The 24,144-nt window shown below is 34.6% G+C and overlaps 4 protein-coding genes and 1 pseudogene across 4 annotated transcripts; all 5 read left to right on the top strand.

Moving 5' to 3' along the window:
- Nucleotides 1-2,014: 2,014 nt before the first annotated feature.
- LOC120161681 (pectin acetylesterase 12-like) lies at nt 2,015-10,576 on the top strand. The gene is made up of 12 exons (XM_039171893.1): nt 2,015-2,378; nt 8,241-8,323; nt 8,446-8,596; nt 8,656-8,729; nt 8,837-8,923; nt 9,094-9,218; nt 9,311-9,371; nt 9,503-9,556; nt 9,656-9,733; nt 9,834-9,939; nt 10,014-10,159; nt 10,252-10,576. The coding sequence occupies exons 3-12, from the start codon at nt 8,539-8,541 to the stop codon at nt 10,357-10,359; spliced, it is 897 nt and encodes a 298-aa protein (XP_039027824.1). The 5' UTR covers nt 2,015-2,378; nt 8,241-8,323; nt 8,446-8,538; the 3' UTR covers nt 10,360-10,576.
- Nucleotides 10,577-13,524: 2,948 nt separating this feature from the next.
- LOC120161865 (UDP-galactose/UDP-glucose transporter 4-like) lies at nt 13,525-13,966 on the top strand. Its single transcript, XM_039172075.1, has 2 exons — nt 13,525-13,611; nt 13,724-13,966. Exons 1-2 carry the CDS (start codon nt 13,609-13,611, stop codon nt 13,964-13,966), a joined length of 246 nt encoding a protein of 81 aa, XP_039028006.1. The 5' UTR covers nt 13,525-13,608.
- Nucleotides 13,967-14,840: 874 nt separating this feature from the next.
- Nucleotides 14,841-15,409, top strand: LOC120161751 (hydrophobic protein RCI2B-like). Its single transcript, XM_039171964.1, has 3 exons — nt 14,841-14,968; nt 15,060-15,147; nt 15,221-15,409. Exons 1-2 carry the CDS (start codon nt 14,879-14,881, stop codon nt 15,141-15,143), a joined length of 174 nt encoding a protein of 57 aa, XP_039027895.1. The 5' UTR covers nt 14,841-14,878; the 3' UTR covers nt 15,144-15,147; nt 15,221-15,409.
- A 4,240-nt stretch (nt 15,410-19,649) lies between these two features.
- LOC120161857 (agamous-like MADS-box protein AGL80) lies at nt 19,650-20,216 on the top strand. The gene has a single exon (XM_039172067.1). The coding sequence runs from the start codon at nt 19,723-19,725 to the stop codon at nt 20,032-20,034; it is 312 nt and encodes a 103-aa protein (XP_039027998.1). The 5' UTR covers nt 19,650-19,722; the 3' UTR covers nt 20,035-20,216.
- Nucleotides 20,217-21,205: 989 nt separating this feature from the next.
- LOC120162156 lies at nt 21,206-21,861 on the top strand (annotated as a pseudogene).
- The last annotated feature ends 2,283 nt before the right edge of the window (nt 21,862-24,144 follow it).

The raw sequence follows: 24,144 nt of genomic DNA, 5'->3' as shown, positions 1-24,144 counted from the left end.
ATGTGTGCCAGGCTTGACTGCGCATAGTGGAGATTATGAGAACCAGTTGCAGTTTGCTACGGGCTGCATCAGGGTCGAGAATGAGGCATATAGCTTGCTGATTATCCGACTGGACCTGTAAATGTAGAATACCGTTTGACCAGGCAACCTGAATTATACCCAAGGATCCATTTGTCGGTTTCGTTGCAAATCACACCGCCAACAGTGCTAATGTCATTAGATGAAGAGACTGATGCATTTGAGTTTAAGCAAAATCGTCCATGCAGAGGGCTCTCCCATGCTACGTGATCTGTACTTCTAGTTTGAGGGTAGAGTTGGTGAGATTCAAGACTCGCAAAATAAGAAGCCCAAGCAGTAAAAATTCAAAAAACCTCCTTGCAGTGTTAAGCAAATATCATTAAAGATAAAATCATTTCTTCGTTTCCACATGCCACAGAAGGAAGGGGGAAATTAAGTACCAATCGTGGAGCTATCATTCGAAGTAATGTACGATTTGATATTAAGAGAAATCCAACGATCCAAGGGGAGCAAGAAGGAGGAGGCTTGAAGATCGAAAGGGATAATTTGTTGCCAAAACTCACTAGTTGCATGACAATTTCTTAAAACCCCGTCGAACACGAAGGATCTACTGCAGTTTCTACGAGACAACTACAAGAAAGACGCGAAGGATCTACCACAAAACCCCGTCGAACACGTTCCTCATTTGTCATAATACGTTGTTTGATGACAAGCCAAAGAAATATTCGAATACGTTCGGGTATGGGAAGTTTATAGAGTAAATGCCATATTGGATTACAGTCTTCCCAAGCGGAACTAACTAGAGATTCATAAGCCGAAGCGACGGAAAAACGTCCAGTAGGAGATGGACGCCATACAATGACATCGTCTTCAGGGCTTGTCCCAGGAGGAAAGATTCCTAAAACATGGGGAATAGCCTTGGGAACAAGGAGGGAATAAAGGCTGGAAGTATCCCAAGAGCCAGACTGAACAAGGTCCTTAACATGAATATTGTTAGTGACGGTAGAACGAAAGAGGGCCCATTGGCGCAGAGGGCCAAGGGAGGGGACCCAAGTATCGTCCCATAGGCGGAGAGAATTACCATTACCGATGAGCCGAAGAAAGTTGTCGCGAGCGGAGTCCCAAGCGTGAGAGATCGCACTCCAAAGGGGGGAACAGGCTGGCTTACGGATCGAGAGAGGGCAGAGACTTGTCATACTGTATTTTTGCTTTGGGACTTGAACCCATAAGGCACCGCGTTTAGCAACCAAGGCGAAGGCAGCAAAGTATCCTACAAGCGTACCCATTTAAATGTTATTTAATATATTTAAATTATTTTAAATTCTAAATACTAAACCTTAAATATTAAATATTAACTATACATATTTAGAACAAATTGAATTAAAAGAGTCATCCTAACATCTGCAGTACTTAATTTAAATTAATCGATTAATAAATTAGATAGTAGTAGTTATAAAAAAATTCACTATACATTACAAATCAACAATCCCAAAACATATAATTTCTAATCTTAAATAAAAATTGAATCGTATTAAATTGAAATAATTGATTTTCACCATACTATTTGTTTTTATTACTTAAATTCAGCAAACAAAATTTAATGACTTTGGTCTGAGAATCGAAGCATAGATTTTCTCCTAGATAAAGAGATTCCATGTGCGCTTTCTCTCCCTTTGTCTGCTGGATTCTCTCAGACCCGGAACAGTATTATATTTAAATAAATTATAAGATAATAAAATTTTTAAATTTTTTAGTTATTTAACAATAAATACCTTGTAAACACGTGATTTACATATAAATATACACTTAACCTTGAAACCCCCCGGCAAAACACACACTATAGTTTAGTGTAGTAGGTGTCCCCTGCATTTTGCATCTTGCATCTTGCATCTTGCATCTTGCATCTTGCATCTTGCATCTTGCATCTTGCATCACTTCTCTCTCCAATCACGTCCCCTCAAGCAGCTCCTTCGATTTGCAAATTTTCTCGCTTGCTTGCTGCTACCTTCGTGTACTCTTTTTAATTTAGCCATAATAAAGTACCATTTTCTTTACAGTCCACTGGCATTCCTGTTCATTTACGAACGAATCTGCAAGTCCCAAGCTTTGGGCTTTTCTTTCTCTTCTTCTCTCTTTAATCATTTGGGGGGAGAAGAAGAAGAAGCAAAGCTATAATGGGGCTTTGTGGGTTTGGGTTGTTTTAGCATTTGCTTTTTCTCAGCTGGTTATCGCCTTTTTAGATTTCAATGAAACTGAGCTGTCGTTTCTTGAATCTTTAGAATATGGAGCTTCCAAAATCAACTATAATCCTCTCATGGTTGGACTCACTCTTATTCACACCGCTGGCGCTAAAGGAGCTGGTACATTTATGTTCTTTCTTTATATGTTAATCCGGATTTAGAGTTCACCGTCTTCATTTTTTTCCAAGAAAAAACTGGGTTTCTTTAAAATAACATTAATAATGTAGCATTTTGCTTGTTATGTTTCATCTATGCAGTTGATTGAAGTTTTCTTCTTCCTTTAAACATCAACCTCCCCCTCCCCTGTTTATTTTTTGTTTACTTGTATTCTACTTTACCAATGTGGTCTTAGGAAGAACAATAATGAGTAATATTTAGTTACTAAGAAAGGATATTAGATCTTCAGGTGATCATTGTTGTTCCAACTGTATTATAACTTGATTGAGACAGAAAATACTTGTTATCCATTTCTTACCAATTTTATGTTTTATTGGCCGTAGAATACATAATCTCTTGTTAAGATTCTTTTTTTCTTGTTTTGGATGATTTCATATGTTGCGGAAGACGGCTATCAGATAGAGTAAAATCGCAATTGATAATTTGAGAAAATAAAATGGAGATAAAAGAGACACAAAATTTACGTGAAAAACTACTAAATAATATAGAGTAAAAACCACAGACAACGGTAGAAGAATTTCACTATGAGAAAATAAGAATTACAACTTCTCTCAATCTACCAAGGAGAAAACAATGATAATTATCTCTTGATAAAAAAAAAAGAGAAAACAACTTTCAAGAAACTCTCTAAATTCTTTAGTATTAGAAGAAAACTAAAATACTTTGAGATGGTTTTAAAGCTAAATGAGCTAGGGTATTTATAGTTGAAGTTTAAGGACTAATCTTATAAATACCCTAAAGTACAATGACTAAATTGTGTAATTTACCCTTTAGCAAAATTCAACAAATGCTGCTAATTTTGGGTGCCATTAATTTTGCACCGAAAACACCCATTTGCACCAAAGTGGCCAGTCCCTTTTGCTAACTTTTCAATAATCTCCCACTTGAAGATTTGATTGGAACAATCATATATTCATACCATTTTTTCTACCTTATACCATCATGTTGCTTACGTTTCTGACATGCCACAAGAAGATCGACACCAAGTAAATTTATCAGCATTGATCGCCTTCGTCATGAAATCTGCTTTGTTGTCTTTTATATGGATCTTATGCATATCTATCGTCTCTTCTTCCACCTTTTCACGAATGAAATGGTATTGAACTCGTATGTGTTTCGTCCTTTAATGAAATGTTGGATTCTTTGCTAGATGCAATGCGATTTGACTGTCACAAAACAGAGAGACATACTCTTGATTGTGCCCAAGCTTCTCCAATAGCATCTTCAACAAAATTGTTTCTTTATTGGCTTGTGTAGCTGCTACATATTCTGCTTCTGTTGTGGATGTAGTCACAATTGACTGCAATTTTGAAACTCAGCTTACAGCACCACCAACAACTTTGAACACATATCCTGTAGTAGATTTACTTTTATCTTAATCCTCTGCATAGTCAGAATCTGCATACCCATTGATTAGTAAGTTTGATCCTTCGTAACATAATGCAACATTTGAGGTCCCTTTGATGTATCTCAGGATCTTCTTTACTGTATTCCAATGCTTTTGCCTGGATTCACCATGTACCGACTAACCACTGTCACTGCTTGTGCAATGTCTGGTCTTGTGCATATCATAGCGAACATTAAACTTCTCACAGCCGATGCATACGACACTCGAGACATCTCCATCCTCTCTTCTTCACTGCTAGGACTCATACTGGAGGATAATTTGAAGTTAATAGGAAGAGAGGTAGAAATTGATTTACAATCTTGCATGTTGAATCTTAACAAGATCTTCTTCAAGTAATTTTTTTGTGAAAGCCAAATCTTCCTATTACTTATGTCTCGGTGAATTTACATCCCTAGAATCTTGTTTGTTGATCCCAATTCCTTTATTTCAAATTCCCTAGCCAGTTATGCCTTCAATTCTTCAATATGATATTTGTTGGGTCCTGCAACCAACATGTCATACACATACAACAGCAATATAACAAAATCGTTATCACCAAACCTCTTGAAATAAACACAAGGGTCTGCATTAAGTCTGTTGTATCAAAGGCACATAATAAAGGAATCAAATCTCTTATACCAACACTTCGGCGCCTACTTTAGACCGTACAGAGATTTGTTTAACCTGCAAATCAAGTTTTTCTTTTCTTTTTCTTCAAAACCTTCAGGCTGGAGCATGTAAATTTCTTCTTCAAGATTTCCATGAAAAAAAGATGTTTTAAGATCTAGCTGCTCTAGATGTAAGTTCAATGTAGCACACATTGTCAATACTACTCGAACTGTTGTTAGTAGAACCAAAGGAGAAAAGATTTCATTGAAATCAGTATCTTATTTTTTAGCATATCCTTTGACCACCAGTCTTGCACGATACCTCTCCACTTGATCGTTATCATTTCGCTTGATTTTGAAGACCCATTTGTTACCAATTGGCTTCTTTCCTTGTGGTAGTGCCACAAAGTCCCATGTATTATTTTTATGAAGGGCTTCAATTTCTTCTTGCATCGTCATTATCCATAGTGAAACATCTGAGCTGTTTATTGCCTCTTGGTATGTTGATGGCTCACCGTACTCTGTTAAAAGGCAGTATGCAACATTTCCTTCTATAACATAATCTGAGTGCCAATTGAGATGTCTTCTCACACGATCTGATTGACGAGTTGTTGAGCTTCAGAACTCTCTGGTTCTTGTTCATCATGTGTTGATTTTGCTTCAGAAGAATCTCCTTGTTTAACCTCCTTTTCCACATGTATATGTGTAATTTCTGACTTTTAAGCACTATCATCGTCTTCTTTTCTTTGTAGTTTATCTTCTACAAAGATAACATCACTGCTGATGATCACTGTGCGGGCAGTGGGATCCCACAAGCGATACCCTTTGACTCCATCAGCATACCCCAAGAATTTGCATTTTCTGGATTTTGGATCCAACTTTGAGATTTCTTGGGAGTTGTATATCACGTACACAATACTTCCAAATATATATGGAGGTTTGAATAATCAGTTGGTTTACCAGTTCACATCTTCATTGGTGTCTTCAGCTCTATTGTAGTTGATGGAGCTCGATTCACCAAATAACAGGCGGTATTGACTGCTTCTGCCTAGAATGATTTTTCTAGGCTTGCATCCCTCAACATTGCTCTTATTCTTTCTAACAAGGTTCTGTTCATCTGCTCTGTCACTCCATTTTGTTGAGGAGTGTTCGTCACTGTGAACTGTCTTTTAATGCCTTCTTTCCTGCAAAAGGCATCAAATTCTTCGCTTATGTATTCTCTTCCATTATCTGTTCTGAAACACTTGATTTTATTTCCAGAATCAAGTTCCACATGCGTTTTGAAGTTTTTGAAAGTTGAAAACACGTCTGACTTCTTCTTAATATGGTACACCCAACATCTCCTGGAGTAGTCATCAATAAATGAGACAAAGCATTTTTCTCCGCCTAGGGATGTAACTGGTGCTTGTCATACATCAGAGTGAACCAATTCTAGAACACTTTTGCCTCTAGAATTTGACGTATTGAATTTCAACCGATGCTGCTTACTTGTTATACAATGCTCACACAAAAGAAATGATACATTTGTTAAGCCCGGAAGTAGCTTTTGCTCCACAAGAACTTTCATTCCTTGTTCTGACATGTGTCCAAGTTTCTGATGCCATAACATTACAGAATCTGAACTACATGAGGCAACAGAGGCTTTTGCTTCTAGCAAAGTCTCTCCCTTCAGCATGTACAAGTTTGCAGATATCTTTTTGCCTTTCAGCACCACAAGCGCTCTACGGAACACCTTCATGATTCCTTTCCGTGTTTCAATCTTGCTTGCATTATTATCCAACAATTCGTAGGATAATAAATTTTTCTTCAGGTTTTTCACGTGCCGCACATCTCGAACAACTTTAATTATTCCATTATACATCTTCAATTTGATGGTTCTCACGCCAACAATCTCTAAGGCATGATCATTACAACTATACACAGATCCTCCTGAGACAAGTTCATAATGATGAAACCATTCTCTTCTTGAGGTCATGTGATATGTTGTTCCCGAATCAATGAGTCATATATCTGCATATATCTTTCTACCTTCCACGGTGGTTGACACTTCACAGCATAAAACATCTCCATTTTTTGAAGTGTTTGCGGTATTGCCTTGTGGATTAGAGTTTTTATTTAGACTCTAACAATCCTTCTTCAAGTGACCCTTCTTCAAGTGACCCTTCTTTCAACAGTTGTAGCACTTTAAATTCTTCTTGCTTCTTGACTTCGATCTACCATGTTTGTGACTGTTGCTTTGGCCACGTTCTGTTGATCTCCCTCTCATCGTTGTCAACGCTTCTGCTTGTTGTAGATTTACTTGTCTGTCTTCCTTGTTCTTATGCCGATTTCCTTACTTGTTCTTATGCCGATTTTTTTCTTGTAGAACAACAGCTGCAACGTCATCGAAGACTAGACTGATGACATTACTGTTTGTCAAGTTGATGATGAGTTGATCATACGAATCAGGTAGACTTTGAAGTAGAAGTTCAGCACGTTCTTGTTCTCCTATTGTACATCTTAAGGATGTAAGCTGAGAAAATAAAGTGTTCAGCGTATTTAAGTGTTTCGTCACTGAAGAAGATTCTGGCATCCGGAGAGTGTACAATTTCCTCTTAAGAAAAATTTTATTGTGCAACAATGTGGCCTCGTAAAGTTTGGTGAGATGATCTCATATCTCCTTAGCTGTCTTCTTCTCCTCGATGCTTGACAATATTCCATCTGCTAATGCTAGATGAAAGTTTGCCATAGCATTCTCGTCTATTTCGATCAATTTGTTGTCATCTGTGGAATCCACCAGTCTTTCACTGATAGCTGCTAGACAACCGTCTTTCCTCAAGATGGTCTTCATCTTCAATTTCCACAATGAGAAATTCCTCACATTGAATTTTTCAATATCAAATTTCGTTGTCATAGCTTGTATTTCGGATAGCTCACATTATTTCACTATCGTGAATAGTTCTCTGGAACCTTCAAAGAATGAGTAATACCTTCTTACTTTCTTATGTTGGAGGATCCACCTTTTGGTGGCAACCACAAAGACAATAAGTAGATATTACACACTCAAATCTGGCTAGGATACTAATTGTTGCGGAAGACAGCTATCGGATAGAGCAAAATCGCAACTGATAATTTGAGAAAATAAAATGAAGATAAAAGAGACACAAAATTTACGTGGAAAACCCCTAAATAATATAGGGTAAAAACCACGGGCAACGGTAGAAGAGTTTCACTCTGAGAAAATAGGAATTACAACTTCTCTCAATCTACTAAGGAGAAAACAATGATAATTCTCTCTTGTTAAAAAAGGAGAAAACAACTCTCAAGAAACTCTCTAAATTCTCTAGTATTGGAAGAAAACTAGAATGCTTTGGGATGGTTTTGAAGCTAAATGAGTTTGGGTATTTATAGTTGAAGGTTAATGATTAAACTTATAAATACCCTAAAGTACAATGACTAAATTGTGTAATTTACCTTTTAGCAAAATTCAACAAATGCTTCTAATTTTCGATGCCATTAATTTTGCACCGAAAGCACCCATTTGCACCAAAGTGGCCAGCCACTTTTGCTGACTTTTCAACATCATCTGCTGTGCTCATCTGCTTCAGCCAGTCAGCCTGCACATCAGTTTTGCACACTCATACTGAGAATTCACAAAGCTTAGCCGGACGTTTTGCTCGAACTCTTCATTTTTCTTAAACAACTTGTATTTCGACACATGGCTATACCCCATGTCAGATGTTCAATCGAGTAATATAAGTTTAGTCCACTTAAACTGTCTTGGCACTTGTCCTAATTTACGCGATTTTATTCTATCTTTCTGTTGTCCAGTCTGCCTGGATGGAACATTGCCAGGGTATCATTGGCATCCTGGATATGGATCAGGAGCAAATAGCTGGCTTATTCAATTGGAGGTATGTGAGAGAGTAAATAAATTATGCAAATATATAGTTATTATTTGACTGTATAATTCGATATTAATTCTGCAGAAGTAGTCTGTTTCTCTAAAATGTTCTTTTTCATTGTGTTGTTGCAGGGAGGAGGATGGTGCAATAACATTTGAACTTGTGTCTACCGCAAAAGAACTTGTGTCTACCGCAAAAGAACCAGACGTGGATCATCCACTTACATGGAAAAGCAGATACCATTTACTGGAATATTAAGTGAAAAGGCTGAAGAAAATCTCGGTTTCCTCTTCATCCTTTTCCAACAAATATTTGTACCATGTAAACTTTTCCAATTGCAGACTTTTCCAATTGGAACAGAGTAAAGCTTTGTTACTGTGACGGTGCCTCTTTTACCGGGGGCAGCGAAAATAAGGTAGCCTAGATATTGAAAATCATGTCTCTTAGTTAATTGTAAACTTTGATCTGCTTGTCAGTGTCTTAGTTCTGTGTTTGTTGATAATATTTCTACTCCATGTTTAGGCTGCCCAGCTGCAATTCAGAGGCCAACGTATATGGCTAGCTGCAATGGAAGATTTAATGTCAAAAGGAATGCGCTATGCAAATCAGGTTTGCATTTGTTTCTGATCGGAACATTCTTTCGAAAAAGGATTACCTTTCTATATTTTTATTTTCTTGTAGTTGGGAGGTATAAGTATGGCAAGTATTAGCCATTAGGCTATGCCTCACCACGTTTTCATATTTTCTTTTTGTTGTAAAAAGGAAAGATTAAATTTCAGGCTCTTCTTTCGGGGTATTCTGCTGGGGGTCTAGCTGCAATTTTACACTGTGACGAGTTTAGGAACATGTTTCCCAAAACCACTAGGGTTAAATGCCTTGCCGATGCCGGTCTATTCCTTGATACGTAAGTAACATTATCCTTTCAGGGTCTTGTTTTAAGCACCAGTTTGAGAAATTGAGAGATTATTTCTTAGTTCTATCCTTTTTGGACTGTAGGGTTGATGTCTCTGGTGGTCAGACACTTGAGAGTTTGTTCAGCGGCGTGGTTGGCTTGCAGGTTCAAGATTTATAAGTTTTTTCTCACATTTTCCTATTGGTACCAGAGGGTTTGGTATAAATAATTGAAGAAACACAAGAGAAAACCTGGGTTATTTAATGCTCGAGTCCTGTTTCTTATCGATATCACAGGGTGTGCAACACAACCTGCCACGTATATGCACCAACCACCTCGATTCAACATCGGTATATCGGTTTTCTTGATTTCTTTAATTTGAGTGATTAACAAGAAACATCATGTGAATTTGACTCATCGTTCTCTTGTATGAAACTTCCATGTTTCAGTGTTTCTTTCCACAAAATCTAATCAGCCACATCCAACCTCCACTGTTTATTCTCAACGCAGCTTACGATTCATGGCAGGTAATGATGATCCTTGCCTTCGGAATAGTATTATCGATTTATAAATTAGGGCATGATAATGCATAATGTTAAATGAATTGGTTCCCTTTCTTGAAATCAGATTCAATCCAGTATCGCTCCACCATCTGCCGATCCGCATGGTTATTGGCATGATTGCAGATTGAACCATGCAAAATGTTCCCCTTCCCAGATCAGGTTCTTACAAGGTGATTGGTTTTTCATTTTACATGCAATTCAATAATCTAGGTTAGCTTAAGCAACTCTCTTGCTTGCGAAACAGGCTTCCGCACGCAGATGCTTAATGCCATAAAAGGGTTCGCAATGTCAAGACGGAACGGATTGTTTATAAACTCGTTTTTTGCTCACTGCCAATCAGAACGGAAAGACACATGGTTCGCCGACTATTCTCCCGAAATCCGAGACAAGGTTTGTCTAATAAACAATCGGATTTCATTAAATTTATGTCATATGAATTTGAAAAGGACATGTAAATGAGTCTGCAATTGATAATGTGGCAGCCAATTGCAATAGCTGTCGGAGATTGGTATTTCGACAGAGCAGGAGTGAAGTCCATCGACTGCCCTTATCATTGTGACAAAACTTGCCATAATCTGGTTTTCAGATGATTTACTTAGCTTTGTTAGAAGTAGCTAGTTTGATTATTCGAACGGATTGACCGTGCGGTTCGATGAAATTAAATACAAGACAAAAAAAAAAAGGTGTTAATGAGGAAATGCAAATGCAATCAGCAAATCTCCCGACTGCGATGTCTCTGCAAATTAGCATCGCTCATTGTTGTTGGTTTATTTATATCTACACTGGTTCATGATGTATTTTGTCGTTAGTTTTATAATTAAAATTTTATTTAAAATTTTGGGTAAAGTATACAAATAGTCCACCAATTATAGGATGTTTTGTTGAGTCAATCGACTGTTTAAAGTTATAAAATAGTCTCCCAGTTATAGGACGTTGCTTTGATGTGTACATCGACTATTAAAATTTATAAATTAATTATTTAATTATTTATATGTTTTTAATTTTTAAATTTTTTTAATTAAAAATTTGATGGTTCTCTAAGCTAAACGTTATCCTGTTAACTGAGCTATGATAAAATTTGATCACGAAACTGTTTGAGTTGTATAGTTATTTGAGATTCTAGGATCTGCTTTTGTCATATCACAGTCATCACGTTAATGTCTAACATAGAAAGTCGTCAATCTTTTAATAGAAAATGATGAATTTAAAATATATAAATAGTCTGATGACCAAAATGTAACTTTTTACAGTCCGTAGATTCAATAAAATAATAACCTATAAATAAAGGATAATTTTGTAACTTTTAATAGTTCACCTATTCAAACCCTGAAATTATTTGGGTCAAACCTAAATATAAAATATTTAAACTTATTTTAAAAAAAAGTTAACTAGACTTCTTTTTTGTTAAAATTCATCACCATCAAAAGAAATTAGGATGCCTATTGACGTATATGAGTCGAGAGACTCCACATATACATATAGCACACGTGACGAGTGTGTAAGATGCCAAGTGGCAAGAGGCAATTCCAGGTTAGGTCAAATCAAAATTCTTGTAAGATTTTTTGCCTTGTTGGTTAAGATTTTAGATAAAGATAAATATCCGAAATGTAATTTCTAAATATTCAAAAGGGAAAACGCGTTTTCTAATATGCGTGTCTTGATAGGAAAGCCACAGGTGACGGCTGTGATTGGTGATCACCATTCATAATAATGATGTGACATGCATTCCCGGCCGCGGCTCCGCTGTTTCAGGTTTATGCGGCAACCTTCGAGCCGTCTGGTTTTGTCGCAAACGACTCCGGTGCCGCGTGTTGCGGCCGTGTGATCCAAATTGATTGCAATGGAAAGCAAGCACATGAGGCCGGCCTTCATACTCTGAGCTGGGATTATTCCTCCAGTTCATGCCACAAAGTTGAAGCATAATCCTAGGTTTTGTAGTACTACTTTTGGATGTCTAAAACTCTTCTTGACAACGACAAGGAACCATGATAAACACAATTTTTTTATAATCATGGTTTATTTTTTTAATTTAACAAAATTTTAAATTTATTATATTTTCCCTAGATTTTTCTAAAGTCACATTTCCGATCTCATGCTTCAATTTATCAAATTATAAACCTTTTGAAGTTTCTTGAAATTTTTAAAGTTTCATGTTCTTTGATATAATTAAATTAATAAATATTTACTAAATTTTTTTAATTTTCAAATCAATATTAAAAGTTTGTATATAAATAATTATATAAAATTAAAAATTAAATCTTCCTCTTTCAACATTGAAGTTCTCACTCTCAAGTAGGGCTGTAATTGAGATGAGACAGATCGCGAGCTACTCGAGATCGACTCGATCAAGACTCGATAAATACTCGAATCGAATGAACTCGACTCGAGCTCGAGCTCGACTTGAGTTCTTAACGAGCCTAAACGAGCTACTTGATATTCGACTCGAAAAAGCTCGTGAGCAGCTCGATAAATGTTATATTATAATTTTAGATTTTTTAAAATTACATTATTAAAAATACACTATTGATAATTATAAAATTTTAAAAATATATTAAAAATTCTATAATACAACTACCTCAAATTTTAATTAATGTCCTTGTAATAAACCCTAAACTACAAATCTTAAACTATAAATCCTAAACCCTAAATTACACTTAGTACTTACCTCATAATTTGATACCAAATCGATTAATTAATGTCTTTGCAATAAATCCTAAACTCTAAATCTTAAACCCTAAATTACAAACCCTAAAACCTAAATATGACTATGTGATAGGGGTTAAGTCATGCACATGAAGGTAACATACAAATTATGCAAAATGATGTTATGTGACTTCTAAATAAATCAATCACATACTTATACATAAACATATCAACATGCAAAATAAATGTACACAACTAATTAAAGAAAACAATCCTAAACAGAGACTAAATTAAGAGAAATCTAAATGTGAGGACTAATTTAAGCTAAATATACTAACTTTAGAATGATGATTAAATTCACGTAAATGTAAAATTAAACTTACAAAATTGGAATTAAACCTACAAAATTGGAATTAAACCAATAACTTAAATACAAAATGTGCATAAACTATAGGGTCTTATATGCAATTAATCCTATTCGATTTAAGCTAAAATAATATGAAAAATAACATAAATGACACCTGAACATTTAAAACAAATAAGATCAATTCTTTGCATCTTATCCGCAAATTTAGACAAGTTTACCTGGGAATTTTTAATATTCAAGGCTGAAGCTACAGCTGGTACAAACTACACTAACCTGTTTGAGTTGGAACAACAAAACAGGATTTTGCTCAAAGAAGATTGGATCTAATGCATTAATTTCCTCCACAACCTCAACAGCCATTCCTCTGCTAGCTAGCTCCTTCATCCGGAGAACAATTTCATATTTTTCTTCCACGTTGGTATTTCCACTCCCTTCATAATAAAAACTATTCTATTATAGTAATTTGTAATGCAACTGTTATAAAACTATTCTATTATCAATCAATTATATTAAAACACAAAAAAATTCCAAAATGTTGTTTTGCTCGACTGTCGTTGGTTTGCCATTATTGGTCCCTCTCATGGTTTTAACAGGAGAAGTATTCAAAGCATGGAATTCATGTTCAGAGGTAAAATAAATAAATAAATTGTATGACTTTTCACTTTGGGGTAATAATAATTACTCTGTAAAATCTGGGTTTTCATCTTCTTTCTTGCTTGAGCATCATTTATATGTGTATGGAATGTTGGTCTTTGAAGCCATTGCCACATTCATTGGTCAAGTTTCAGTCCTTTCCTTGATTGCCATTTTTGGTGCAGCCACTACAACAATGGTACATTTTCTCTTATCCATTACTGGTTTGTGGTCATACAATTCTGATACATAGACATACACATATATATGGTGGAAAATAAACGCAGCACATGATGAACTTTAATGCACAGGTGACAACTGCAAGAAAGGCAGTGACTTTATTACTGTCATACATGATATTTACCAAGCCATTGTCCGAGCAGCATGGGACTGGACTTCTACTTATAGCTATGGGGATCACCTTGAAACTCCTGCCATTTGATATCAAACCAGTTTACAAAAGAGTCTCGACCTCATCATCTTCATCTGCAAATGGAAAAACTGGAAACTCTTTTACTGGTGAAATTGAAGAGGAGAAAAACCCCATGTTCTAAACTTTAAGTCGGAAATGCACATCGAACCATCTTGCAAATCCACAGAAGCGAGTGCCCTATCATTCTAATGGCTTCAAGTCTCCTGTTTTAAAAGCTTTGTAAATGTGTGATATGTGGCCTTATATCCCACATCTTTAAGATAGAAACAAGTGCTCCAAAAGTGATCTTATAAAATTAAAGCTCAAACTCAATGGTTAATTTGTTGAGCCACGTGATGAGCACTTAGTTTGAATCGAGCTTGGATCGAGCTCGAGTTTGGTTGAATTTGAGCATTTTCGAGTTTGAGTCGAGTTTTAATATTATCTTTCGAGTTTTCAAGTCGAGTTGAGTTTACATTTAAAGTTTTCGAGTTCGAGTTGATATTTAAACTCGATTCGGCTCGTTTACACCCCTACTCTCAAGCTTATTCTTTTTATTATTTATTATTTATTTCAGTTCATTAAATCATTATTTACAACTTTCAGTCTAAATCAAAACAATGAACTATAATAACCACTATAATCTTATTCTTATCCTCAACAAAATTAAATTTGATTAATAAAATAAAAGTCATCGATTTATTTAATTTAAAAAATAGAAAGCTCACCCTACATGTGCTACACTTCCAAAAGGCAACAGACAAACACTGTACTGCTCATGGGGCATCAGAATGATACAAGTGGATTCACAACGTTAAAGTAGCTAAACCATGTGACCATCAATGATCGTCAACACGATCAGCAACGTATCTACCAATCAACTGCATGCCACAACCGACACGTGGATTCGCAGGGGGTCTCTATAAATAACGCTATCACCACTAACCATTCTCCAAGGCAAAGCAGTCATCGCAATACCATAAACCTCTGAAAAACAAAACAAAACTCTCTTTGAATTTCTTCTCTATCCAGCAGTTCTTTTACTGTTTAAAAAATGGCAGACAATAGCACGGCCACCTGCATAGATATCCTCTTGGCCGTCATCTTGCCTCCTCTCGGTGTCTTCCTCAAGTATGGTTGCCAGGTCATCATCTACATCTCTTAAACAATTCTGCCTTGTTTACTGTAATACCCATATCTATGGCTGTGATTAACGTTGATTAATTTTGATGCAGGCGGAGTTCTGGATCTGTCTTGTACTGACCCTCTTTGGGTACATCCCTGGTATCATTTATGCTATCTATGCCATCACCAAATAGACATGTAAGAAACTCACTCTTCTATGATTAATACTTCAATGATTCTGGGAACTAATTAATCTTCTTTTTATTTGCAGGTGGAGATTTGGTGTAGGGTTCTTGTTTGTTTTAATGTGTGTCGGCTAATACCATTTGTATTGCTTGTATGTTTTTTTATCATTATTTGTTTTACTTCAATTAATATTCTGTTTTGATGTGATGTAAAGTTGGGGTTATATGATTATGATTTATAAAATTCGGTTATGCTGTGTTGGTTGTTAATGCAATGATGTAACGCCCCATTAATTATCCATCATTTTATCTTAAAATTGAAAAAGAATGCTCTATTTTGAAATAATTAAAATAAGAGTAAAGAAACAAAAGAGAAGATATGCGCTATCCAACCTACACCCACTTGAAGCCGTGCTTTCCAAGAAGCATATTAACTACCGGGTTTATTGTCCGCATCGGATTCTCCGATCTAAATCAACGCCCCTAGTCCATACTGTCCAACATTATGGAATTTTTTAATATAAATTATTTTTTTATCGTAATTAGTTAATTAATATATATTAAATACTATAAAATTTTATTATAGAATTCTTTCTTTTAATTTATTTTTATGAATTGTTTTTATTCGTAATATCAAATTTTAATTATTTAATATTATTTAGATAAACTAATTGTTAATATATTATTTTTTAATTATTCTAAACTTGATAAATTAATTATTTGTTGAATGAAATTGAGGAAATGAATGATAGTTTCTTAATGGATCGTTGGTTGTCTCACATGGAATTATCGACCCCGATCAAAATTGCAGTTCAAGCTTCAAAATTTGCGTGGGTACATGGAATGGTCCTACAAGAAAAATAAGTAAAGAAGGTTAAAAGATTATAAAAAATGAAGCAACGTGACGCTTGGTGCATAGTTAGGAACTTTCATGACCCCTTGGAGTTTCCTGACGTGAAATAAGTCACATTAATCACAAACCACATGGATAAGGCCAAGGTATCACCAGTAATTGTGACCCAAAACTAAAAAATTAACTTCAAAAATCAAACAATGAAAAAAAAATAAAAAAAATGTAGCATAACATAGAATTATATGGATCATTCATTGTCCACGTCAAACTTGGATCAAAATCCAAATATGAAATATACGAAGGGCACGGCTTCACGCACAAACAATTCGTACATATTTTTAAGGATATGATCCATTTACATTCAATAGAAAAAATTTAGGATTGTTGGATTAGGAAATTTAAAAGGTTCGGATTAATAATAAAAAATGAGAATATATTCAATGAAGAAAAAAGTATAAAGAATTAACCTCAATCTTTGATTTCTCCTAATCCAACTCTATTTTTAATACATGGTTGGTTGTCCCTTGTTCTATATGTAATGGGGTAAGGGAGAGGTAAGATAGTAAGCTGCCCCCAACACCAGATTGAGAGCAGCTTCCGTAGAAGACCTCTGAATTATGAAATGCCCTCCGTGAGACTCGATCCCACGACCTCAATGTTAAGAACCTTGTGCTCTACCAACTGAGCTGGATAGTCATCTAAGATACATGAAACCAATAAAGAATTAACCTCAAACTATTGTCAATTTTTAACGAAGAAAGAATAATTTGGAATATATAAATGGTCGAGTAATAATTTTTAAAACTTTTAAAAATTGGGGGACTCACTAAATAACACTCTATAATCAAATGATCATTTTATAATTTTAATAGTCGATAGTCTTAACAAAATAGCATATGTACATTTGTATACTTTACCCTGGGTCTATTGTTATTTTATTAAAAAAAAAAACAACGGCACATGGGCTATTAATGTGCTCAAGAAGTCAAATATGTGAATTGACGAAATGGGCCAGTTCATTCGTACCAGAACACCCATTGTGCCATCCATGCATACATGTTCGACTGATATATTGTTGTGTATATTCTTCAATAGAATTTTGTGCCCTCCGTGAGACTCGATCCCACGACCTAAATGTTAAGAACCTTGTGCTCTACCAACTGAGCTGGATAGTCATCTAAGATACATGAAACCAATAAAGAATTAACCTCAAACTATTGTCAATTTTTAACGAAGAAAGAATAATTTGGAATATATAAATGGTCGAGTAATAATTTTTAAAACTTTTAAAAATTGGGGGACTCACTAAATAACACTCTATAATCAAATGATCATTTATAATTTAATAGTCGATAGTCTTAACAAAATAGCATATGTACATTTGTATACTTTACCCTGGGTCTATTGTTATTTTATTAAAAAAAAAACAACGGCACATGGGCTATTAATGTGCTCAAGAAGTCAAATATGTGAATTGACGAAATGGGCCAGTTCATTCGTACCAGAACACCCATTGTGCCATCCATGCATACATGTTCGACTGATATATTGTTGTGTATATTCTTCAATAGAATTTTGGTAAATTTTTAAACTATAATTTCTATATAGTTTTGTTTAACCTTTGGTAGGGCTATAAATTATAAGTAAACTTCCCCATAAATTTTAACAAATTCCAATATAAACCCTAGATATAATTTTGATCATAATCCTAATTAATTAATATAATTTTGGTAGCTTTTGATATATAATTTTGAAAACCACTTACAATATTTTAAGATCTTTATAATGTAAAAAATTATTTGGTGATGAATTACATATATTAATTAAATAATATTAACAAACTATATCATTCATGTGAAAAAAAACACGTCTAGAAGGTGTTGATTTAGTTGGTTCAATTAATTGGATAATAAGTGAATCATTACGAACCGTTAAAAATTTAAAAATAATAATCTTCATCAATAATTCATGGCTACATATAGGAATGACTAAAAAATCTAAAATCGACGGATTTTGACATAATTCAACTTTATATGGTAGAGTATTTTTGAAAATTAAATTCAAGATGCGTTATTTTAGGGAATAAATTGGGTTGGGATAAGATTGGATTTAGGGTATACTAGTATCGACCCATCTCAAGATAATTAACATAATATCCCTATATATAATATATGTTAGGGTTTTTGTTATTTTGTCTCTCGGTTTTCAATTCTCTCCCTTACGCCTCCTAATTCTTGTACAAATCCGATCCAAAAATATTGTCTTGGTCATACAAAATCTATCTTCCGCCCTCATCGCCTTCGTATGTATCTTTTATAACCTTCAAATCTAATCTCTCCCTTCGACTTCTACTATACTTTAATTCGACTTCTACTATTCTTTAATTTTAATTTTATACCTAAATTATAAAAATTATATATATAACCACATATTTGTCTTCTAAAATATGGAGGTGTCGCTTTACATCCTTTGGGAGCGATTATAGAAGACATTCGAAGTTTTAAAGCGCGGAATTGGACTCTCTCTTTTCAACATGTCTACCGGGAAGGTAATTTTTGTGCGGATATTCTTTCGAAAATGGGTTGCTCCTTGGATGAGGAACTTATTATTTGACTTCTCATCGGCTCAGATATCCTCCTTTTTGGATGCTGACCTTAGGGGAGTGAGGCTTCTCTCTAAGTTTGTTTTATCTTTTTTTCTTTGTAACAAAAAATATATATATTTGTCTTAATCTTAAAATTATATCGATTTATTTTAATTTTTACAAAAGGTGTATATCTACATTTTGCTTGATCTTATGAAACATGCATTTGTCTCTTCAATAAATTTGAATACTTATCGTCTCTTTTCCATTCCAGGCCACAATTATTAAAGTCCAGTAAGATTGGATCTTTGATTTTGAGTCGCAAGTAGGAGAGTAGATGACAACACAAGCTTCTATGGGACAAAAGGTGGTGAGTTGACTTATTATATATATATATATATATATAAATAATAGAAATTGCTTAGTTTGCATGTATTTGAATGTTAACTCTAACAGTGTGTATGCTTTATATGGTGATGTTAGTTGTTGGTGAAGAGGGAGTGTTTCCCCGCTTGTTCTTGTTGGATTTTAATAATTGTGGCTAAATGGAAAATATAACACTTATTCAAATTCAATGATGGGACAAATACATATTTGAAAAGATTTCAGGCATATATCTGTAAACTTTTAGTAAAATTTTTAAGGTGAATTGATATATAATTTAAGATTAAATCAAATATATTTTAGGAGAAAAACAAGCGTTTTAGGAGAACATAGATTAAATTGATAGAACTTTTAAATTTGAAGGGTTGATAGAATGTAGAAGTTTTGGACACTCAAATTGTTATTATACCAAGTATAATAATAGTTTTAGTCTCTAAAATTTATACATTCTATCAATTTACTCCCAATTCAAAATAATTCAATAAATTTAACTATTTAAATTTAAAAGTTCTATTAAATTAGTCTTTTTTTTCTTCTAAATTACTTATTTTTCTCATAAGATATGTTTGGTTTAATCTTAAATTTTATTAAAAAAATTCAGCTAAATTTGGCTTAAACTTACCAAATATGCATTTTTCTCCACTGACTTTGAATATTCGTGGTGTATTTTCAATTTCAAGCCACAACCATTAAATTTCTGCAAGAACAAGTGACGAAACCCTTCATCTCCACCAACCTCTAACACTACTATAAAAGCATACACACCGATGGATTTAACATTGAAATGCATGGAAACTAAGAAATTCCAATTCTCCATGGCTAGAAAAAGAGTGAAGCTTGCCTATATCATCGATGCTGCTGCAAGGAAAGCTGCCTACAGGAAAATAAAGAAGGGCCTGGCGAAGAAGCTGAGTGAACTCACCACTCTTTGTGGCACAGAAACTTGTGCAGTTATCTACTCTCCCACATGTGACTATCAACCGGAGGTCTGGCCTTCGGCTGCCGGAGCCCAACACCTTTTCTCCGAGTTCAAGGCGTTGCCTGATATAGAGCGAAGCAGTAGGATGGTGAACTCATAGAGTTTTTTGAAGCAAAGGTTAGCGAATGTCAATGAACAACTCAAGAGACAGAGTGAGGACAATCGCAGAAATGAGTTAACTCATGTTCAAAAACCTTGGTGGAAAGGGTTGGCAGAATGTGAAGGAGGAGGATTTGGACGAGCTGGGTGAGTTTATTCAGCAGAACTTGAAGGACAGAGACAATAGGCTTCATATACTTATCAACGGCTATGTCGTCGGGGGAAAATAGGAGTATTAGTTTCAATGTTTGTTTGTGCTATGTGAACCAATGGATTTTTACATTATATTTCACAGTTTGCTTTTGTTTCTCACAGTCAGCAACCTCTTGAATCTAATAAAGCTAAATAAACTCCATATAATTCGAGCATTATATTTAGTTTTTTCTTAAGCCATTTGTATTATTTATTTTTATATAATTTCGATGAATTTTAAGGTAATTATGTATTAAAATTAAAACCATCTAATGTAAATTGATATGACATTATTGAAAATAAATAAATAATTGGTAATGTAGATTGTAGTTCTTGGTACTTGATTTTGATATTTATGTATAAGTGATATTTAAATTTTAATATAATTTGGGTATTTAATTTTTTTAATGATACAATTATGTATTTTAATTTTTTATGTGCAAAAAAGTATTTTTTAATTAGGTATGTTTTATTATGATTGGTTCATACTTATAATTTTAACATTTGTTTAGTTAAAATGCTAATGTGTTACGGGTTAAAAGTATGATCACATGTAACTAAAAAGTATCAGATACCTATTTGCATTAAAAAATAAATGTAGGATACCTAATTATACGCAAAAAACTTAGTTATAAAAATATTGGATACTTGATTGCACAATGATTATGCCGGGTATTACATTGCACATAAATACTAAAATTAAGTACCAAAAGTTAAATTTATCCATATATTTATAAATATGGCAAGTGCAGCCATATATAAACATGCCTACAAATCCATTTAATTCCAGTTAAAATTTACAACTATGATTGGGTTAATATTACTAAATATGCCTCTTGCCTCATCACTGAGTTCAAATTACCTTATTTTTCCTTTCCTTTTCAAGTCGCCATTAATAAAGTCCAGCAAGAACTGGTGGGGAAAACCTTTCCTCCAATGTCAATAAATAAATTAAGCATGCACAATGTTGGGGTTATTAACATGCAATCATACACAAACTAAGCTTTCAATTCTCCATAACTAGAAGGAAGATAAAGATTGCTTATATTACCAATGCTGCTGCAAGGAAAGCTACCTGCAAGAAAAGAAAGAAGGGTCTAATGAAGAAGCTGAGTGAACTCACTACTCTTTGTGGGATTGAAGCTTGCGCTGTTCTCTACCCTCCACCTGGTTGTGTCTCTCAACCAGAGGCCTGGCCGTCTGCTGCCGTTGCACATCGGCTGCTCTCCGAGTACAAGAATTTGCCTGTCAGTAGGATGGTGAACCAACAGAGTTTCCTTCAGCAATGGTTGGCGAAAGCCAAGGAACGACTCGTAAAAAGGAGCTGACTCAACTCATGTTCCAAAACCTTGGTGGAAAGGAGTTCCAGAACGTGAAGGAGGAGGATTTGGACGAACTGCGGCTGTTGATTGAGCAGAACTTGAAGGATATAAACAATAGGGTTCATGCACTGATTAACGCCCATGTCCTTTGGGGAAAACAGGAGTATTAGTTTCGATGTTTTGCTTGTGTTGTGTCGAGCAGGGGGATTTTACCTTATATTTTATGTTTTAGTATGCTCTAGGATCACAGTTTGCTTTTGCTGCTTAGTGTCAGCCCCCCCTTGAATCTAATAAAACTAAATAAATTCCATATAATTCGAACATCATATATGGTTTTTACCTTCAAATACGTGTCACAAATTTCAGATTAGTAGCATCCAATGATTATTAGGTTGTTCACGCTGGCATATTTGCAGAAAAAGAAGACATTGGTGCTTGCTTTACAACAGTGGATGTTTGCTTATAATTAACTAAAACATTTAGATGCATGTCATTGGCAGCCAAATCACTGGAATCCATATTAATTACATGCCTTGTAAATTGGTATTAATGGATCATATATAAGCCTCTAACTTATGAGATGACTATCCAGCTCAGTTGGTAGAGCACAAGATTTTTAACCTTGAGGTCGTGGGATCGAGTCCCACGGAGGGCATTTCATAATTCGGAGGTCTTCTACGGAAGCTGCTCTTAACCTGATGTTGGGGGCAGCCTACTATCTTACCTCCCCTTACCCCATTACATATGGGAACAAGGGACAACCAACCATTTATATAAGCCTCTAACTTACTGATGTTCTTACACAAAAATAGATCAATCAACACTCTAGTAATCCAATTACATATGATAGGCTTTTATGGCTCATAATCTAACAGAAATAAACCTACCCAATAAACTCTAAAACGGCCCAATAAGTTATGGCTTGACTTAGTCGTAAACAACCCAATATTAATAATTTTTTTAACAATTCAAATAGCTAATAATCTTCTAACACTGGAACCAACAATTACTTCTTACCATTTGATTTTCTTTGTATGGATGTTGATATATACCCTTCCTATGGATTTTGATATATATCTATATACTTGTATATGTGTGTCTTGGAGAAGAAGATGTCCATGGTTATATCACCTAATGGTGCAGACCAGTTCACTGAATCTGACCATACACATATACATACACATACACATGCACATACACATACACATACACATACACATACACATACACATACACATACACATACACATACACATACACATACACATACACATACACATACACATACACTACACATACACATACACATACACATACACATACACATACACACCATACACATACACATACACATACATACACATACACATACACATACACATACACATACACATACACATACACATACACATACACATACACATACACATACACATACACATACACATACACATACACATACACATACACATACACATACACATACACATACACATACACATACACATACACATACACATACACATACACATACACATACACGGACACGTACACGTACACTTGTATGAACAGAATAAGAATTTGATCCCTATCTTGCAGTTTAATAATGATGAAGATGAACTGAGTAAAATTTCCAAGTTATACAACTCAATAACCCTTAGTCCATTGTCCACAGAATAACAAACCCAGATTCACAAATTTCTCTGCAATTATTAAACAAATCTACTCCTTGAAACTTGGCATTCCAGAAAAGCTGACTGTAATGAAATGATTAATATTAATCTTAAAATTTCCAAAAGACATTGTTTTTTTGTCTCATAGTTTGGTAAACTTCCCACTATCCCTAGCCAGTTTCCTACCTATATTCATTTGTCTCAGGGAGCACAGCTGTATACATACATGTATTGGAATAAGATCTTCAGATACATACTAATAATAAACTAAGATTATACATATATAAAAGGAAAAGATTTGCTTCTTCTGTGCCTAACTTAGCTGCAAGAGTGCCTCAATGGATAATTAATAATATGCAGGCATCCATTCAAAAGCATGGAAAGGCAAATAATATATGTACAAGACTGAGTTTAAGCTCTTTACTGGATTCTGATTCTAAAGTTTTGGAAACCTTACATAGTGGGAGCTTGACCTTTCAACTATATATGAATGAATCTTCCTGTTTTTACTGTGAAAATGCAGTGAAAGTTGAGATTTAAGGAAGTTTTTTTACTTTTATCTCCGATTGCATGCTTGGCTTTTTATGGTGTTTGAATCCACAACAACACATTAGCTTAAACCACCCTTTATTCAAATAATTTTTCATCAACATTATACGTCTACCATATACAAGCTAGGTCAGTTCAGAAAATAAAACTGATAGTTGATTTATTTAGTTATTATTTTGTCTTTAAATTGCTCCTTAGTGGTTAGTTTTTGTGGCTGATTCATTATTTTGATTTATTTTCTGTTCAGGGCACTAGATTCTAGAAATTATACTAAAATGGCATGATTATGTAGTTTTTTTTTTGGAATCAAGGTTAAATTGGTGGGCATGACTCTAGGCATGACACATCTGACGTGGCGTTGAGTCATCACCTTCC

Source organism: Hibiscus syriacus, unplaced genomic scaffold, assembly GCF_006381635.1.
Source record: "Hibiscus syriacus cultivar Baekdansim isolate YM2019G1 unplaced genomic scaffold, ASM638163v2 tig00111402_pilon, whole genome shotgun sequence".
In the NCBI taxonomy this organism is placed as follows: Eukaryota; Viridiplantae; Streptophyta; class Magnoliopsida; order Malvales; family Malvaceae; genus Hibiscus; species Hibiscus syriacus.
The sequence above is the reverse complement of the archived record's forward strand: the minus strand, read 5'-3'. Positions and strand labels throughout refer to the sequence as shown.

What these genes read in the sequence shown, in the direction of transcription:
- LOC120161857 (XM_039172067.1), top strand. Translation starts at nt 19,723, where the DNA reads ATGGATTTAACATTGAAATGCATGGAAACTAAGAAATTCCAATTCTCC.
- LOC120161751 (XM_039171964.1), top strand. Translation starts at nt 14,879, where the DNA reads ATGGCAGACAATAGCACGGCCACCTGCATAGATATCCTCTTGGCCGTC. An exon ending in TCCTCAAGTATGGTTGCCAG is followed by an intron (nt 14,969 to 15,059) that starts GTCATCATCTAC and finishes ATTTTGATGCAG; the next exon opens with GCGGAGTTCTGGATCTGTCT.
- LOC120161681 (XM_039171893.1), top strand. Translation starts at nt 8,539, where the DNA reads ATGGAAAAGCAGATACCATTTACTGGAATATTAAGTGAAAAGGCTGAA. An exon ending in GCGGCGTGGTTGGCTTGCAG is followed by an intron (nt 9,372 to 9,502) that starts GTTCAAGATTTA and finishes TCGATATCACAG; the next exon opens with GGTGTGCAACACAACCTGCC. An exon ending in ACCACCTCGATTCAACATCG is followed by an intron (nt 9,557 to 9,655) that starts GTATATCGGTTT and finishes TCCATGTTTCAG; the next exon opens with TGTTTCTTTCCACAAAATCT.